General features: G+C 45.3%; 1 protein-coding gene across 1 annotated transcript; it reads left to right on the plus strand.

Annotated features, from left to right (window-relative positions):
- Positions 1–62: 62 nt before the first annotated feature.
- On the plus strand, positions 63–12,770 carry myd88 (MYD88 innate immune signal transduction adaptor). Its single transcript, XM_060044663.1, has 5 exons — positions 63–516; positions 641–751; positions 6,318–6,486; positions 9,140–9,231; positions 11,696–12,770. Exons 1-5 carry the CDS (start codon positions 195–197, stop codon positions 11,848–11,850), a joined length of 849 nt encoding a protein of 282 aa, XP_059900646.1. The 5' UTR covers positions 63–194; the 3' UTR covers positions 11,851–12,770.
- Positions 12,771–20,039: the final 7,269 nt, after the last annotated feature.

Below are 20,039 nucleotides of genomic sequence, written 5' to 3' on the forward strand. Positions count from 1 at the left end.
CATAACAGTATATATTTGAAGGGGGCATTGTGAAAGTACTCGATCTCTGCTCCTCCCTCTCTGGTGTCGAATCATTTCCTCATTCTCTAGAAGTTCCGACCATGGCTGCCAAAAGTTATTCTACAACATAGCGTTATACGTCGTCTCTTGAAAGTATCGTCTTCAATACAAACGTAATAGATCACCTCTTTAAGATGTGCGCCACCAAGCTGTGCGAGGACCCCGAGGTGGACCTGCGCCAGATCCCTCTGGTGGCCCTAAACGTGAGCGTCCGGAGGCGGCTGAGCCTGTATCTCAACCCGCGGTGCACCGTGGCTGCCGACTGGACCACCGTGGCGGAGAGTATGGACTTCGAGTACCTGGAGATCAAGAACTTTGAGACTTCAAAGAACCCCACGCTGATGATCCTGGAGGTGTGGGAAGCCCGCAGCACGAACGCAACGGTCGGGAAGTTACTGGACATATTGGAAGCCTCAGAGAGAAGAGACATCGTAGAAGAGCTCCGGCCTTTAATAGGTTGGTTGTGTGTGTTAAATGCTATATATGATATGGTACCTATGCATATTACTGATGGGGAGCTTAAGGTGTTTAAACAAAGAAAATTGTGCGCGCTCATATGCATGACTTGAACCTTGAACAGATGTGGATGTGAAGAAGTACTTGGAGAGGCAGAGTGAGCCCCCGGTGCAGGTCCCGGAAGTGGACAGCTGCGTCACGCGGGCCGAGGACCGCCACATCACTATGGGAGACGGTCAGTCATCCACATCACCTCATAGAACGACCCATTTGAATACTATTTTCAGTCATAACGATGCAAGATCTGATTGATTGTGCACAGTGGTGTAATGAGGTATACTCTTATTTATATTACATTTATGCCCCCCTATGTCATAACAATGGTAATGTATGTAAGACTACTCTTGAATATTTAGTTCACACGAAAACGGGCCATTAGTTCACATTTTGCTGCCTTACTTCGAAGAGTATGTGGATCATTCTAAAATGAACATAAGCCACAGAACAGGTGCAGATTTTCACTCAATACTGGCCCACAGACTTGAGACAACTACACAACTATACTTTACCGCTAGTGATTCTTTTCAAGTTATTCCATATTCTCTCAAATCCTTATGATCTAGTTTTAATTTTTCTTTGATGCCCGTTCTCTGATCGGTTGTTTTTGTTCCCATTTTGCCAGTTTTTGAAGCGGGTTATTCGTGTTACCTTGATAATGGAACACACACACACACACACACACACACACACACACACACACACACACACACACACACACACACACACACACACACACACACACACACACACACACCATGATCTCGCCTGTCCTGCCATTGCTGAAGTGTTTGTGATTTCTTTCAACGTTCGTTCGGTATCTCACTATGGGACACGCCCCTCGCGCTGTCCCCCAGAAGCAGTTTTACACTACACCAGTCGTGACTGGCCAACAGACAAGACAGGACGTCTGCTTGCAGAGGAAGGACTTCCTCCTACTACATAAGTCCTGTTGCCACGTCGTCTCTTCAGTCTTTAACCTCTTCTCGCTCCTAGAAGCACCTCTCAGAAGGAAGGTGTAGACGGCCTGGCAGACTGTTCTCAGAGCGAGCTAACCCCTCGGTCACCGAACGCTAGCCTACATCGCTACATCAGACCTCTGAGAGGCTAAAGCTAGACCGTCACCATACAGCAGCTGCTAGTACCCATACTAGCTGCAATCCACTTGATTAAGATGGCCTGTCACTAAACAGCGGCTGTTCATAAGCGGAGAGCGGAGAACATGCAAAGCTTCTGAGCCACTGTGGTTGACTCAACCCAACGTTATCGAGGCTAGCCTGCTGGCAGAGCCTGACGAAGCTGAGGGCGGTTACTCCGAGTCGGGAGACGAATCCATTAGCCTCGGCTCTGATGAGGACGAGGAGGATGATTATTTCCCTCCCCGCACCGCGTCGCCTATGGTGGTAGGTGGCGTGTGTGCCAGGTCCCCGCACCTGGCCGTCAGCTTGGACCTCCACGAGGCCTGCAAAAGGGCAGCTGCGAGGCTGAACATCGAGTGACCTGAGCCCCCGGTAGAGACCGCCACATTTCGCTACGAGAGCAAGCGCTCCCAAAGGCTAGAATTGATGTGTTTTTTTTCTTGTGGACCTCGCGCTTTTTGTTTGCGTTATCACAAATTTCTGTTTCGGCCGTGTTGTTTCGGTGATAAAAGAATTTCGGCCGAAAACCGAAAATGAGCTTTTTGGCCATTTTCGGTGGCCGAAAATTCGGTGCATCCCTAGTGCACACCCCACCATGCCTCTGTTGAGCCCGGCCAGACAGGCCTCTGTCTAGTCGGGCTCAACAATGACGTGCATGTGGTGCATCAGATTCGGTTATAAAAACTGTAACCGCCGGCTACAGGCTCCAATTTGGGTCCACTCCTCTCCGTTTCAACGGGATACTGCAGCCGCAGGCCCCTGGAGAAAATGCTCATGTTTTACAGGAGGAAATCACCTATCTAAAAAACTAAAAGGCAAGTTACTTTCTAGTCGCAAAAAAGGGAGGGAGCCTTCGGCCAATATTAGATTTATGCGGTCTGAACAGATACATGAGACAGTACAGTTTCAGAATGCTGACACACGCCGCTCTTATATGCTTTGTGGGCCCAGGACTCTGGTTCACAAGCATAGATTTAACAAATGCTTATTTCCATATCCCAATTTATCCCCCTCACAGAAAATATCTCAGGTTCGCCTTCCAGGGCGTAACGTATGAGTATTTGGTTCTCCCGTTCGTCCTTTCGTTAAGTCTAAGGGTGTCTTTGAAATGAGGCTGTTATCGGGCCTCTCATGGAGAAGGGAATACGTTTGGCAACTTACATAGACAACTGGCTTCTAGCCACACAGTCCAGGAGGCTCAGGCGCTGCTCATATCGCACCTAATATACCTGGGGTTCACAATAAACATGTAAAAGAGTGTTTTGATTCCTACTCAAAACATAACGTTCATAGGCTTGTGCCTCAATTCAGTGACGCGTAGAGGTTGGAAGACAACACTCTTTTGCAGGGGTATGATATTGAAGTTCAAAACGTGCCTCAGACTATAAATTCTGATGGCGTCGGCGCTGGTAGTAGTCCGACTTGGCCGCCTACATGAGGCCGGTTCAGCAATGAGTTGCATCACTCAAATTTAACCCGACGCGCCATGGCCATCACAAAATTTTGATCTCAATGGCGTGCGTCTTGGGTGCTGCGCCCTTGGAGACGCGCCTCCTTTTTAACTACGGGCGTTACCATGGGAACTATCCTGGCACGGAAAGTCCTTTTTCGACGTATGCCTCTCGAGCAGGATGGGGAGCCGTATACAAGGGCAGAACAATAAATGGCATGTGGGGTTCACATATGCAGTTTGTTCACATAAACTTGTTTGTTCACATGAACTTCAGGCTGTGTCACTGTTGCTGAAACATTTTCTTCCCTTTCTGAGAGGGCAACATGTTCTTTTCAGGACCAAAAACACCACGGTAATGGCGTATATAAACTGACTGGAGGGGCTACGCTCCAGTCAAACGCAAACGTTGGCACACAGACTGGCCATGTGGATCAACGCTAACCTGTTGTCTCTGAGAGCAGCACACATGCCGGGAACTGGGGAGCAGAATTAATGTCCAGGGGCGACCCTCGCTACAAGGATCGGGAACTCCACAGCGTAGTCCGGATATGAAAGCGATACGGTCAAGCGGTGATCGATCTCTTTGCAGCAGAGGAGAAAACTCTGTACCCTCTGTTCTATTCCCTAACCGGTCGGAGTGCCCTGATGGGGCTGGATGCCTTGGCATACGAGTGGGAACGCATCCTACTGTACGCTTTTCCCCATTAGAACTGATATTTCTAACTCTCGCCAGAGTGCAAGAGAGAGGGGTCATGCACTGGTCCTTATAGCCCCCCATTGGCCGGGGAAATATTGGTTGGCAGTAATAGTCCAGTTGCTGTGCAGCCAGCCTTGGCCTCTGCCTTTATGCAGGGTTCTCCTGACGCAAGCGCACGGGGAAATCTCCCATCCTCATCCAGAGCGCATGGCTCTGTGGGCCTAGCCCGTGAACGACTGCTGGGCTCCCACGGAATGTCATTACGACTATCCAGGGTGCCAGGGCTTCCTCTACACATTACGCATATGCCGGGAAATGGCGTGCATTCGAGGATGTAAGTGCTGTCACGCCCACCGCTTGAGCCCTTACAACAGATAGAGCTAAGACGCTCTCGTTTAAGAGAGCTTTGTTGCTTGCGTTGGCCTCGGCTAAACACATGAGTGAAACCCATGCACTTTCGGTAAACCCCGGCATTTATGCCGTTTTTATGGGGGAAGTTATTTAAGCTAAATCCTGCATTTGTTCCCAAGGTATTTGATTCAGCGTTATCATTTGTTTTCTGATACATGAGTGAGGTATCTCACCGGATCACCCTCCTTGCCCGGAGCAAGGAAGAGGTGTTTGCCTATAGACTGAAGAGATGACGTGGAGACAGGACTTATGTAGTAGGAGGAAGTCCCTCCTCTGCAAGAAGACGTCCCATCGGTTGGCCATTTACGACTGACGGAGTGTAAAATGCTTCTGGGGGACAGCCCGAGGGGCGTGTCCCATAGTGAGATACCTCACTCATGTATCAGAAAACCTTGGTTAATTTCTTAAAGGTCCCATGACATGCTATTTTATGTATTCTTTAATATAGGTATTATTGGGCAACTAACACAGTCAACTAACACAGTTTTCAAAGACATTCCCGAAATTCAGCCGTGGTGCAGAGTTACAGCCACTCCGAGCCAGTCGCACATTGAGCTTCCCCAAATGCGCTGTTTTGGTGTCTGTAGCTAGGTCTGTAATGCAAATGAGGAGGAGCGAGGCAGGTCAAGGTCGCCATACTGCCTAGTTTCCGAGTTTGAGGGGGAGCACAATACGGGAACGCCAGCAACCGGAAGGGGAGGAGTCGCGGCCAAATCCGACACTAGGCAATAGACGCTGTCCACTTCCGTTCAGCCAGACTAACTGAACCGCGACAAGGAGGAGAAATGGATTGTTGCCGGGCAGCGCTTAGGCACCTCCGCCTCCGGCGGTGGTCCCTCGGCAGCGGGAAGCGGGGCTCAAGAGGGAGACATTCGCCGCCAACAATCCCTTTCTCCTCCATGTCGTGGTTCATGTTCTTGAGGGAGTCAAAGCCAAAGTTACTTCCCCCCAATTCATTCTCAACCTTGGCTGAGATAACCCCCACTACGAGTCTCGTTGTAGAAACACCAGAGACGAGAGTCCGACGTGTTATGCGCCATAACCCCAAAAGCAGAACTGTTATCCAAATAACAAGGAAGTGTACAACACTTGCGTTACAGTCCTGGAGCTCTATATCTTAAATAATATCATATAATACATAGATATCTATATCATATAATGCATATTATCACGGCCAAAAGCTGTGTGCGCCTCCAGACGATATTATGAATCACAAACGACTTTGTCGGGTTCTGCGACGTCTCTGGTTCTTCCAATTTCACATCAATCTGAAGAAGACTGAACTGCGCACTGCCTGCTGCCGGCTGCCCGCTGCCGGGCGGTGGTGCTTCGCGGCGATGGTGCCTCGTGGCAACCGGCGGCATGTCGCAGTTCATGTACTTCAGCGAGTCAAAGCCAAAGTTCCTTTCCCCCAATTCCTTCTCAACCCTGGCTCAGATAACCCCCACTACAGTCTTGTTGTGGAAATACAAGAGACGTCAAAGAACCAACAAGAAACACTTACAGAAACACGTTACAGTGTGTGTATTCACACACACACATGTGGCGCTCGCACAGTCGTGCCTCATTGGCGGGCCAACGTCTCTGGGCGGGCCAGGCAGAGTAAGGGGAGGAGCTTAGATGCTTTGTGATGACATACCTAAAGACATTCCAAATCAGCGTGCTTGAGTCTCAGTTTTTTCAAAGGCGAGCAGAACAGCTAGTGCTCGTTTTACACCAAACGCAGGTTTTAGCCACTGGGGGACCATAGGCAGGCTAGGGGAACTCATATTTATGTTAGAAACTCTCAAAGTGAGATTTTCATGTCATGGGACCTTTAAACTTAAGACCTCAAAGAACCCCAAACATATTCTGATTTATACAGACCTAAATAACAGACACACAATGGAAAACACACAGTTCCTTGAACTCAATGATCTGTATAGAAGGGCAATTCTGAAAGCTGTGTATAAGGGCAATTCTTAGAATGGATCACTAGTGTTAAGGTATCGATGTGTCTGTACCATTGTTTGATTTGAGTTTTGTATTTGTTTGATTCTTTCAGAGATGTTCGATGCCTTCATCTGCTACTGTCAGAGTGACTTCCAGTTCGTCCATGAGATGATCGAGCAGTTGGAGAAAACAGACTACAACCTGAAGCTGTGTGTGTTTGACCGAGATGTTCTGCCTGGGTCCTGTGTGTGGACCATCACCGCTGAGCTCATCGAAAAGAGGTCAGACCCAGTCAAGGCCCGTCACTGGTACACATGGTCAGGGTTCAGGCTCTACAATATATCCATAGCTTTACCTCTCAGGGTCCAGGCTGTAGAATATATCCTTACCTTTACCTCTCAGGGTCCAGGCTGTAGAATATATCCATAGCTTTACCTCTCAGGGTCCAGGCTTTTGAATATATCCATAGCTTTACCTCTCAGGGTTCAGGCTGTAGAATATATTCATACTATAACTGTACGTCCACACCAGGAGCGACCAAAGCGTCAAAGACGCTTTGGTCGCTCACAAAGTTTCGCTGCGAATTTTTCTGTTCGCTTTGGTCTCTCAAGTCGCTCATGACGTACAATTCAATTATGCAGACGCATTTAAAGGAGCCGTATGCGTTTAGTAGGCCCTACAGACAGCCATATCAAATAGTGAACTCTCCCATACACCTTGGCCATATTGCCGAGACGGTTTTGCTTGTTCGATAAAGTGCTTCGACAACAAGTAGGACAGTGATTCCCCCCAATATAAAAAAAATCCTAAAATGTAGGCTAATTACAACCGAGAACAAAAAACCCTGCGTGCTGTAGTAGTTAAAATATGTTTCACTGATCTGCAAATCATGATCTGCACTCATTCGTCGCACTCAAAACAAATAGACATTGGCGCACATGGCTAATTTGCATACGTGCACAGGACTGGTTGGCTCCGCAAGGCAAATAATGGAACATATCTATATCTATCTATCTCGGCCTATCTGTCTATCTATCTATCAACGCGTGTCTAGTTTTAATGTGATGTATTGTGTGTATGTCCAGTCAGACTTGTTCTGTGTGGTCTTGTAGGCTACTGTCCTGTGTGGGCCGAACCACCTAAATGGATTCCCGACGATTTGTGTCGTTTGGTATTAATAAAGACTTGACTAGGCTATCTATCTATCTAGACTATTTAATTAACAATTATTCACCTCAGGCTCCGTGAATAGTGGGGAATAGAGGGATAAAAGACAAGAGATATATCCCTTGTCATTTATCCCTCGTCTTGTCGATTAGTTTGTTTATGTGACGATTTCAAAAACTTTTTTGTTTTTGTTTAAAGCATGCTACACGCGATTGGTTGGTTAGATTGGTGGCATGGAGAGCAAATTAAAATGATTCCCGCTTAAATACGAACGTTCTAGATGTCATCATCATCATCGGGTGCCCATCAACCTACAGCCGCGATTAATACTTCAGCCGACATTTTGTTCAGTGAGTGAATAAAGGTAGGTAGGAACCAAAGTGCCTGCCGATGTTCCCTGGGATCCACGCAAGCGAAGCGCGTCTACATTCCGATTGGCTGTCAGTGTTTGGACGCTGAAGCGAATCATAGTCATTTGCATAAAGTTAAAAAGTTGTCAACTTCTTTTTGACGCTCTGGTCGCTCAACTTTGGCCTCTGGTAGCGTTGGTCGCTTTGGTCGCTTTGGTCGCTCTTGCCCATAGAAAGCGAATGACTTCCGGCGATTTAGTCGCTCGATTCGCTTCTGGTGTGGACGTACAGTAATGGTTCCTGTTTCAGAGCGGACGGAGTCAGGGTGGTGCTTGGCAGAAAGGCAGTTTTAATCGAGGAAAATAATAACAATGTGCCAGTAAATCATATCAGCGTGCCAAAGCGGTAGCACGGAATGCGGCTTGGTTGCTGCAGCGATTGTCCTTGCACAAGCTCCCGCTCACACTGGCCTTCCTTCCTATTGCAAAACCAAAGCAGGCACATAAATACACACTCCCTGGCAGGTCTGATTGCGAGCAGGTGCCCGCAATCAGACCCAATCAACCCGGCAGATCCGGTGTGCTCCAAACATGACCCATGCCCCAAAAAGAGGGGAATTGTATTGAACACGCGTGTGAGCGACAAACGGCAGGCCTTCGTATCTAACTCGCAAGTCGGGACTGCCATATGTTTCTGACCTCGTCTGGCTCCTGGCGCTGCGTTAGTATCGAGTAGGTGTGGCCTATGTGACGTATTAGCTCTGGCTTCCGCATGTGTTAAAGATGCTGCCTTCTGTGGCTGGAGTAGATATTACCGCTTGTATGTTTGATCCTGCTCCCTTGTGGCTATGTGGGGGTAATGCAGCTTATGTGCTTAATGTACGTAACATTCCACACAACAATATTTGACCCCATCCACATCTGCTGGTGATATCCGTATCCCGGTGAGCGTGAACACATTGCACTGCGACCCCCTTGAGTGCTCGTGGCTGGGACTCAATGGCAGCTCGTACGTACAGAATGTCTATGAGATCAAAAAGATACAATGCTTTTGCTGCAGCGCTTCAACAGGTTCAGGAGAATCATCGGACGTGTAGGAAATGTTAGTCATCCTAGTCCCTGGAAGTGGCTTTGGACGGAAATGAGGGTAAATAGTATTGAAGTAAAGAAGAATACAAAACAATGTATACATGCCTTATTAATGTGTTGTTTTTGTATAGTTCCTATTGCTATATAATGGAGAATGGGGTCTTCTAGAGTGTGTTTTACTTCCAGCCGGACCTACTGGTCCACAGATTACATGAAGGCCACCCTGAGCACCATGCCTGACCCCTTCATCAGACAGCAGCCTCAGTTGCTGACCTCAGTGTTGAGTTCAGGTGGCTGACCTCTATGTTTGACCTTTGTGTTTGGTTCAGGTGCAAGAGGATGGTGGTGGTGATCTCTGATGAGTACCTGAGGAGCGACGCCTGTGACTTCCAGACCAAGTTCGCCCTCAGCCTGTGTCCTGGTGAGCGGATGATTTAATCTTAACCTTTTGATACAGGCACGCCTTCAGAGCACCACACACACATGCACTCACAGTTTTTTTCTGTCCGAGCCCGGCCCGCGTCCACAGAGAAGTAACCGAGCCCGACCCAAGCCCGACAGGCATCAATATATATATTTCCGATCCCGACCCGAGCCCGACAGAGATAAAGTCTATTTTTTCTCATACTAAAGACACGTTTACGTTTGTGTGTATGGAAGCACGCCTTAATTAAACAACTGCAATGCATTTGGAAATGTCAACAGATGAGTGCAACAAGCACGCATTAACAGCGAGCATTCTTGTGCTCGCTGTTAACGTACGCACGTTGAAATTCACATAGTCCCACACATGACCACGATAACGATAAATTCCACAAAATGACACGAGATGCTCTGAGGTTCTGTAGGACAGGTAGCCTATGAAATTCTAATAAACACGAGTGTCCCCAACGAAGTAAAATTAACGTTAAAGGTGCCATGGCATGAAAATCTCACTTTATGAGGTTTTCTAACATAAATATTTCCCCTAGGCTGCCTATGGTCCCCCAGTGGCTAAAACTTGCGTTCGGTGTAAAACGAGCACTAGGTGTTTTGCTCGCCTTTGAAGAAAACGGAGGCTCAAGCGCGCTGATTTGGAATGTGGTCCCATACGTCGTCATAAAAGGATCTAGGCTCCCCTTTCTCTGCCTTGCCCGCCCAGAGAATTTGGCCCGCCAATGAGACACGACCGTGCGAGGAGCGCCACGTGTGTGTGTGTGATTACTGATTACACACACTGTAACGCAAGTGTTTTCTGTCGCTTCTTTGACGACTCTTGTATTGTCACAACGAGACTGTAGTGGGGGTTTTCTCAGCCATGGTTGAAAGGAATTGGGGGAAAGGAACTTTGGCTTTGACTCCCTGATGTACATGAACTGCGACATGCCGCCGGTTGCCGCGAGGCACCATCGCCGCAAAGCACCACCCCCCGGCAGCGGGCAGCGGGCAGCAGGCAGCGTGCGGTTCAGTCTACTTCAGATAGATGTTGAAGTGGAAGAACCAGAGATGTCGGAGAACCCGACAAAGTCGTTTGTGATTCATAATATCGTCTGGAGGCGCACACAGCTTTTGGCCGTGATAATATGTATGATATGATATAGATATCGATGTATTATTTAGATATAGAGCACCAGGACTGTAACGCAAGTGTTGTACAGTTCCTTGTTATTTGGATAACCGTTCTGCTTTTGGTGTTATGGCGCTTAACATGTCGGACCCTCGTCTCTGGTATTTCTACAACGAGACTCGTAGTGGGGGTTATCTCAGCCATGGTTGAGAATGAATTGGGGGAAAGGAACTTTGGCTTTGACTCCCTCAAGAACATGAACCACGACATGGAGGAGAAAGGGATTGTTGGCCGCGAATGTCTCCCGCTTGAGCCCCGCTTCCCGCTGCCGAGGGACTGCCGCCTCGGCGCTGCAGGAGGCGGAGGTGCCTAAGCGCTGCCCGGCAACAATCCCTTTCTCCTCCATGTCGCGGTTCAGTCTACTTCAGATTGATGTAGACGTGGTAGAACCAGGAACGTCTGAGAACCCAACGCTGTCGTTTGAGATTCATAATATCGGCTCACACAGCTTTTGGCCATAATATATATTATATGATATAGATATCTATGTATAATATGATATTATTTTGATATAGAGCTCCAGGACTCCCGTGTGTTCTAGAATATTTACAGAACACGGCTAAAGGCTGTGTGTGCCTCGCCATTGCGATACATCCACTGTAAACAGAGCGCATGGTACCGTGGCTGCAAGCTGCTCAGGGCCACACCCCCACCCTCCTCCTTGACCCGCCTCGCTCCTCCTCATTTGCATTATAGCTACAGACACCAAAACAGCGCATTTGGGGGAAGCTCAATGTGCGACTGACTCGGAGTGGCTGTAACTCTGCACCACGGCTGAATTTCGGGAACGTCTTTGAATACTGTTTTAGTGGCCCACTAATACCTATATTGAGGCATCCATAAAATAGCATGTCATGGCACCTTTAACACAAAAGCAACGCAAACGCCAACCAATTCCTTATCACGCAGATGTGACTTAGCCCAACCCGAACCCGAGCATAATTTCTCAATATTTTTTCGTCGGGCTCAGGTCGGGTTTCCTTGCTCTAGTTTGCATGGCTTTAGATTGATCCATACTAAATGATTGAATTCATTTTTACGTGAATAAAGGAGATTTGTACAGCAACATACACTCATGCCTTCAGTCAAAGGGATTCCATGCAGCACGACATGTCAGGGGATGCAGACTCTGGCGTGTAGGTCAAAGAAAAGCACAACCAACGAACCAAGTCTCTGTGTGTGGAGACTCAGGTCTGTAGAGCCTGACACGGAGGGATTTGATCCGTGGTCTATTTGTGATTGTCTCACCATGTAGCGTGTGTTTCTCTGTGGCCCCCAGGGGCCCGCAGCAAGAGGCTGATCCCTGTGGTCTACAAGACCATGAGCGAGCCCTTCCCAAGCATCCTGCGCTTTCTGACCGTCTGCGACTACACCCGGCCCTGCACCCAGGGTTGGTTCTGGAGCCGCCTGGCCAAGGCCCTCTCTCTCTCATAGCCCAACAGGGCCCTCTCATAGCCCCCCAGGCCCCTCTCCTTCTCATAGCCCCCCAGACCCTTCTCCTTCTCATAGCCCCCCAGGCCCCTCTCCTTCTCATAGCCCCCCAGGCCCCTCTCCTTCTCATAACCCCCCAGGCCCCTCTCCTTCTCATAGCCCCCCAGGCCCCTCTCCTTCTCATAGCCCCCCAGGCCCCTCTCCTTCTCATAGCCCCCCAGGCCCCTCTCCTCCTCATATCCCCCCTGGGCTGGTCCGAGGGCCCCTGGCCATGGCCCTGTCCCTTTCATAGTCACCAAGGCAGGGATTTAAAGTTGCATTTGCTGACAATGCCCATTTATAACATTTTAATTATGAAATTGTGGTTTATTTTTTTATTCTGAACTGTTTGGGGGAATTCCACTAATAACATATAATGTAATATTCATATTGTGTAATATAGATTCAAAAGGAAAAGACAGTTAGTAGGCCTACTTGTGACTCCCTACAGCGTTGATGTTGTGTCGTCTTTAGTAGACTTTAGAGAAAGTGTGATCTAGGTGACCATTAAAGTTTGATCTAGGTGAAGATTAAAGTGTGATCTAGGTAAACATTAAAGTGTGATCGAGGTGAACATAAAAGTGTTAGGTGAACATTAAGATTTGATCTAGGTGAACATTAAAGTGTGATCTAGGCGAATATTAAAGTTTGATCTAGGTAAACATTAAAGTGTGATCGAGGTGAACATTAAAGTGTGATCTAAGTGAAAAGGTGTCACCTGCTTCTGCTGGGATTTGTTACAACCAATCACCTCTCGGGAGGAGAGGATCTTTAAGTGATTGAACAGACGGCCAGCACTAGTAAACGGTAGAAAGTGTCCAAAGGTTTTAAATCAATCCCTTGTAGACTGACCTTTCTAAAAAATAAACGTATTGAAAGCTTCATTTATTTATTCATCATCAGTTTGTTCTGAGGAAACAGACCCAGGCGTTGCGGTACCTGGTTTGTGGCTCTGTGCCGTGCCTCCCCAGACGTCCTGCTGTAACAGATCTGAGATCAGACGTTGTGATCAAGCGATGCCATTTCCTATTACTGATCATTGCCTAAATCAGCTGTGAGCAAAACGTTACTGTGGCTGTAACTTCCTGTTTCACTACTGCATTACCGGTTATTTTTGCTTGCTATGATCTTTCATGGATGTTCATGTTCTTCAAAATTTTTTACAATCATGATATTCTTTTTCTATTTATGGTCATTTTTCATTGTGTTTAATTCCTCTAGTCAAATGTATATAAAAGGGAAATACAAACGCAGCGGTGGAATGTCATATCCTGTCCCTAGCGGTTTGCAACATCATTTTAATTTTAGACTAGTAATATCTGACCATGTCAATGAAAAAAGAAGCGTTATGTTCCAGTAGGTTCCAGCATGGGTCGTCATTGCTCCGCATATATTTTGTATTATGTTCTACACTGCACCGCAAGAGGATCCGCCGTTGGACCTGTTTTATACTGCACCACCAGAAGAGGCACTGTTGGACCTGTTTTATACTGCACCGCCAGAGGAGGACTGCGGTCAAGCCAGCCGACCCATCGAGATCGGCGGTCAAGCCAGCCGACCCAGTTTTGTGCTGTACCTGTATATACTAGCCATAACGGTAATAGCGCCTCAGCACCTCTGAACTAGTTTCAAAATAAAAGCATTTGTCTGGTACATACCGAAAGACAGTCATTAAAAGCAAATACTATCAAAGGAGATGTACGGACATTGTGATATATGCTTTCAACATAAAAGCCCAACTAATTGACAAATGTAAGCTTATGCCAATAGTTTATTGGAGATTTAAAAGGAAACGCCCTGTTATGCCAGACTTATAGACGGGTTTCTTGTGTACAAACAATACTAGGTGCGCGCGCAGCCAGGGGGCAAAAGCCTGCTTCGGAGTGAACTGATATCAATGTAGATGCCGTATTGCTTGTAAGTTCTCCCTGACACAGTTGCAATAAAATGTAATTTTACTGAAAAATCGCTTTGTTTTTCATTGCATCACAAATCATAAAAACACTTACTGAAATGTCCGTGAATTTCACTCAACTTACCAGGTTTTGACGGTTGTTTTAGATGTTTCCAATATCAGCAGCACGATCGTAATGTTAGTTAACGCTAACAAAGTTAAAGTAAAAATGTTTACGGCGAGGCTACTTTACATGCAATACGATGCCACAGATCTTACTGTACCCGCTGTCATGTGGGGAAAGCAAATGGAGGACACAGCACGTAAAAATTATGAAACAGAAATGAAGAAAATACACATGAACTTTAATGTAAAAGCAGTGGGTCTAACAGTGAGAGCAGATGAGCCGTACCTGGCTGCTTCTCCTGATGGGGTATTCTCCTGTGACTGCTGTGGAACAGGCCTGCTAGAGATAAAGTGTCCATACAAGTACAGGGAGGGACTAGAGGGGTCAGAGACTGATGCATCCTTTTGCCTTGATGGAAACTATGACTTGCGACCCACCCACCCATATTACTCACAGATCCAGTTACAAATGTATGTTTCTCAAATGGACATGTGTGACTTCATGGTGTGGACGAAGACAAGCAGCATCATTTGCCGGCTACGGAGAGATGAGCCCTTTCTACAAGAAACTCTTCAGTGGGAAACTCTTCCCAAGGCTGAATCTTTCTTCATGGACCACCTCCTCCCAGAACTTGTCTGCCGCTGCAAAGACCCTGACCTGGCAGAAGAGATCAAATGTCTGTACTGCAAAAAGCCAAGCTTTGGCAAAATGATCAAGTGCACAGACTGCTGCCAACACTTTCACTATCCATGTGTGAACATTACCAGATACTCCAAAAAATGGAAATGTGGATGCAAATAGATACATCCAACAATGGATGCTGGACAACAGCATTTAAGAAAAAACTGATGTAATGAGCAAAGATGGATAGGTACACCACCTGACAAAATCTAACTGACTTCATTACTGTCAACACAACAACAAACAAACAACACATCTGACTCTTTAAGTGTTCATTTATTTTTTTCTGAATGTACATTTACGTAAAATCACAAACAGCACTGATATCGATAGATGTCGATAGTGTTTAAATGTGGTCGATAGAGTTTACATGTTTAAATGTGGTCGATAGTGTTTAATTGTGGTCGATAGTGTTTAATTGTGGTCGATAGGGTTTACATGTTTAAATGTGGTCGATAGTGTTTATATATGGTCGATAGGGTTTACATGTGGTCGATAGGGTTTACATGTGGTCCATAGTGTTTAAATGTGGTCCATAGTGTTTAAATGTGGGCGATAGTGTTTAAATGGGCGATAGTGTTTAAATGTGGTCGATAGGGTTTACGTGTGGTCCATAGTGTTTAAATGTGGGTGATAGTGTTTAAATGTGGGCGATAGTGTTTACATGTGGTCGATAGGGTTTACATGTGGTCCATAGTGTTTAAATATGGTCGATAGTGTTTAAATGTGGTCGATAGTGTTTACATGTGGTCGATATTGTTTAAATGTGATCGACAGTGTTTAAATATGGTCGATAGTGTTGAAATATGTTCTTTTCCCTCACTCTCCACCTCATCCCTAACTCTCCACCTCAAGCTGGTGTGTAGTGAGCGTTCTGGCACCGATTGGCTGCCGTGCATCACCCAAGTGGGTGCTACATATTGGTGGTGGTTAGTGAGGTCCCCACTTCACTTTAGGCGTCTTTGAGTGTTATTAATTATTATTATTATTCATGTTTAACCTCTGTTTTCCTTTTATTCCTAGTCTGTTTTACATAGTTTTGAATGATGACTATATGCTCTGTAAGGTGACCTTGGGTGTCTTGAAAGGCGCCTCTAAATTAAATGTATTATTATTATTATTATTATTATATATATTGTTCATCGCCAGAAAGAAGTGCAGTTTGAGTTCGGCAGACAATAATACTCAAAACTTAGTTGAAAGCTAGAAAAAAAAAAAATGTCCAGGTATAAATGTTAAATGAGTTCATATAGTATTAATTATGTACACTCATTCATTGTTGAGATGTACATTTAATTTTAATTGCATTGCCTTCAATATATTGCATTTACAACATTCAGTTCATGTTCAATATTTGCCATGTCAGCTTTAAACGCAGTTTCTCCATTATCATAAATAAATGAAATAGTTCTGCGTGCGTGGTTCTCAACCTTTTTGTACTCTGAATGATCCTGTCTGATCAAATTTAGTTATTCATAACTGTTATTAATTTTATAGTCAGAGAGAAAGAGAGTGATGAGTAAGTGAGAGAGACAGTGAGAGCAAGTAGTAAGTGACCACCATTGCCCTCATTAGCCCTTAAAAGCCTGACACAATCATGGAAAATAATGTACACCTCCTTGACTCTGAACACAGTTATCGCCGGGCCACCACAGCCCCCCTAAGGTTCGCAAGACCAGCACATATGGTCAAAATGTCATCTAGCATATCGACTTGGCTGATGGGTATGACAGTGTTCAGTATCTTAAAGGTTTTAAGCTGACCAATAACTCGTTCCACATGTATGCGGACTCTTGACAACTGACGTGAAGTGTCAACACAAGAACCTGGCAACTGAGATTTCCCCTTCGTGAAACTTGGTATTCTTAATGTTGCTCCTACACTGGCCAAATCCTCTCTAACAAGGAAACCTCTATCTGCAAGGATCTCGTCACCATGCTCAAGTTTACCCAAAAAGGCAGAATCTAAAGTTATTACCTTGTCAGAGGTACGACCTCCCCACCCACTAGACAAAAAAGATATAGCTCCTGCTGGTGTGATTCCTATTAGATATTTCATTGTGTTTTGGTGATTATAATTTGACCAGGTTTCAGCCCTTGCTTTAAGATTGTGTGTTCTTTCTATAAAGATTTCAGTACAGTCTATAATACATCGACAATTCCTAAATTTGGGTTTAAAACACTTTGGCATGTTTGCTCTCACTGCACCTCAGGGTTATAGGTCACGACCCCATAGGGTCACCCAAGAAGTTTCAAGACATTCTGATATGTAGTTTCAAAATAAACGCCCACCAAAATTCTAATATTAGACATATAACATTTGATTTTGGATTCAATTTAAAAGAAAATGCCCTGTTATCCCAGACTCAATCCACTTTAGGGTTATAGTTCACGACCCCATAGGGTCACCCAGGATGTTTCAGGACATTCTGATGTGGAGTTTCAAAATAAAAGCCCACCAAACATTCCAATATGAGACATATTGCATATGATTTTGGATTCAGTTTAAAAGAAAATTCCCTGTTATTCTAGGCTCATTTCACTTCAGGGTTATAGGTCACGACCCCATAGGGTCACCCAAGAAGTTTCAGGACATTCTGATGTGGAGTTTCAAAATAAAAGCCCACCAAACATTCAAATATGAGACATATTATATATGATACATAATATATAACAGGCGGCCCAGCCTGGTATTGCAGCTGTTTAAGCGGGCCGTGGACGGGTCCTAAAAAAAATTAAGTTTTCTCTTTTCAAAACGCCACCTCAAGCGTTTCATTAGCCGTTTTATGTTATTATTTTTTCGACGGAGAAGGAGGGGTGGGCAGCTGAAAGCAGTGTTGCCAACTCTTCAGTAAGAAAATTATCTATTGGCTCTCCTAAAAGTCGCTAGAAGACGCTAGATGACGTCATCGCATAATTTGCATAACTGGAAGTAAAAATCCCATTCATTTTCTCCATAGCATAGCCATTATAAAACATTATTAGCCCTAATTTCATCACCATCCAAGGGAGACTTAAAAGACTTGATATAAGGCCCTGTACATGACACAGTTTGCAAAACATAGTTTATGGCACAGAAATCTACCTTGCAATAGTGACAGTATGCTTGTGTGTCGTCTCCAATAAACGGCTTTAACCAGCCCTTAAAAGCTTGCTTCCCACTCTTTTCTATATTTGTGTTGGTACAGTTTTGACTGCGACATGGTAAAGACAGTTTGTGTAGCCTATTTGTCACAGAAAGGCACACGTAGTGGACGAGGTGAGGTGAGTAAGTGACTGAGCCAGTGTGAGTCAAACTGTAACACAGTGATTTATTTAGTGCAGTGATTTATTATTTTATTTAAACAAAGAAAATATGACATTATCCTGCCCTGACTGTACGTCAGGGGGCGGGATCAGTCGGCGGCGGCTTGCTGGCCGGGACGCGAGTTTATTTTTTGCAGGGTGGTAGCGGGAAGCTCGTGAATATTCATGAGGGAACTCATCCCTCATTGGCTGGGACTTGGCTCGCTGGGACTTTGTCAGAGGGCTTGTGAAAACAGAGGGCTTGTGAAAATCACGAACGCAAATAAATGAAACGTTGTTATAAATCAACACAAATCATTGTATCAATAGTGTGACACATGTTATACAGTAGTTGTTTTTAGACGAGTTAGCATTACGAGCTAACGTTTGTTTTGGCACTTACAGAAAGGTAGCTATAGAGTTGCCGTGTAGTAGGTGGATTGATAGGTGAAAATCAATATTAAAATTAATTTAGCCCTACGCGAAAATATTCTATGGATAGGCCTACAGATTTTATGGCCCTTCTTTCTATAATGTAATTGGTTGTGGGGTGTGGCAGAACCACTATAAACAAATATCAGAAATCATACGGTTTATTCTTATCCATCTACACCTAACCTCCAGCAGCTCCATCTCCTCAAAGTTGACATGGGTCTGGCAAATGTTGCAAGCTTTAATAAATCCTGCCATCATGCTCACTACTTCTAGAAACAGAACAGAATGGAATCTTAATGGAAATATCAAGACATGGATGGACAATTAGAAAAAAAATCTTGGAAACAATCACCAGCTGCCGAAAGCACTGCGATGCGCTATAGCCTACATAACGTTATAAAATATAATAAATAAAAAAATGATTTACTACAGTAGCCCAGGCTGTGACACATAACAGTTTCACAGGGGCTTTTAGACGAGTGAGCTAACGTTTGTAGCCTACTTACAGAAAGGTAGCTATAGAGTTGCCGTATAGTAGGTGGGTATCATGTGTCACATTATTGCTAAAATGATTCGTGTTAATTTATAACAACGTTTAATTCATTTGCCGATGCGCTATACATAACGTTATAAAATATAATAAATACAAAAAGGATTTACTACAGTAGCCCCCGTGACACATAACAGTTTCACAGGGGCTTTTAGACGAGTGAGCTAACGTTTGTACTTACAGAAAGGTAGCTATAGAGTTGCCGTGTAGTAGGTGGGTATCATGTGTCACATTATTCGTGTTGATTTATAACAACGTTTAATTCATTTGCGTTCGTGATTTTCACACAAGCCCTCTGACAAAGTCCCAGCGAGCCAAGTCCCAGCCAACAAGTCCCAGCCAATCAGGGATCAGTTCCCTCATGAATATTCACGAGCTTCCCGCTACCACCCTACAAAAATTTCGCGGCCGGGACGCGGATTCATATGCAGCCCGTATGCCGAGGCGTGAACGTCTCCTGTTTATGGAAAGCCAAGAAGGCCACAATCCGGACCTAGAATGGCGCGGTAAAAGTGCAAAACCGCACGGAATCCGTACGGAAACCGTACGCAAACCGTACGGATTCCGTACGGTTTGGCAAGAATTCCGTACGGTTTCCGTACGGATTCCGTACGGTTTTGAATGACTAATAGCCGCGGCTATTAGTCATTCACTCCGGCTATTAGTCATTCACTCCGGCTATTAGTTATTCACTCCGGCTATTAGGTATACAGAACGAGCCCCTCCCTCTTCTTTGCTTGACCACTAAGTTTGAAGGCCGTCTAACCGATCAGAGCTGCAGTGCCTCGATGTTTCGCTGTAACATAAAGCTGTGTTGTCTTTACTAGTTTCACTACAATGTAATGACCACCATTAGCTAGTGGAAAATACATTTGTGTCTAGTACAGCGATATATTTGTATATGTTAGGCTATATATTGAGATGGCAGTGTGCGAAATACCCGACAATATTCGGGGATGTCCTCATCCCCAGATTGTTCTCGATATGCAGTAGCCAGCTAGGCCATAACATTACATAACATGAACATGAACTGAATAAATGCCAGGTATATAGCATATCAGAGACGGGCACACAATCAGTGCATTTGCAAATGAGAGCCTGGAGTAGGACCGATCTTGTGACATTATTTAACCATCCATCTACAGCTAATACGATCAGACAGATACATCATTGATCACATAA

This window comes from Gadus macrocephalus, chromosome 23 (assembly GCF_031168955.1).
Source record: "Gadus macrocephalus chromosome 23, ASM3116895v1".
Lineage (NCBI taxonomy): Eukaryota > Metazoa > Chordata > Actinopteri > Gadiformes > Gadidae > Gadus > Gadus macrocephalus.

Bases quoted from the DNA above. Each gene is read 5' to 3' on its own strand.
- myd88 (XM_060044663.1), top strand. From the start codon at position 195: ATGTGCGCCACCAAGCTGTGCGAGGACCCCGAGGTGGACCTGCGCCAG. The intron at 517-640 runs GTTGGTTGTGTG...AACCTTGAACAG, and splicing joins AGAGCTCCGGCCTTTAATAG to ATGTGGATGTGAAGAAGTAC. The intron at 752-6,317 runs GTCAGTCATCCA...TGATTCTTTCAG, and splicing joins CCACATCACTATGGGAGACG to AGATGTTCGATGCCTTCATC.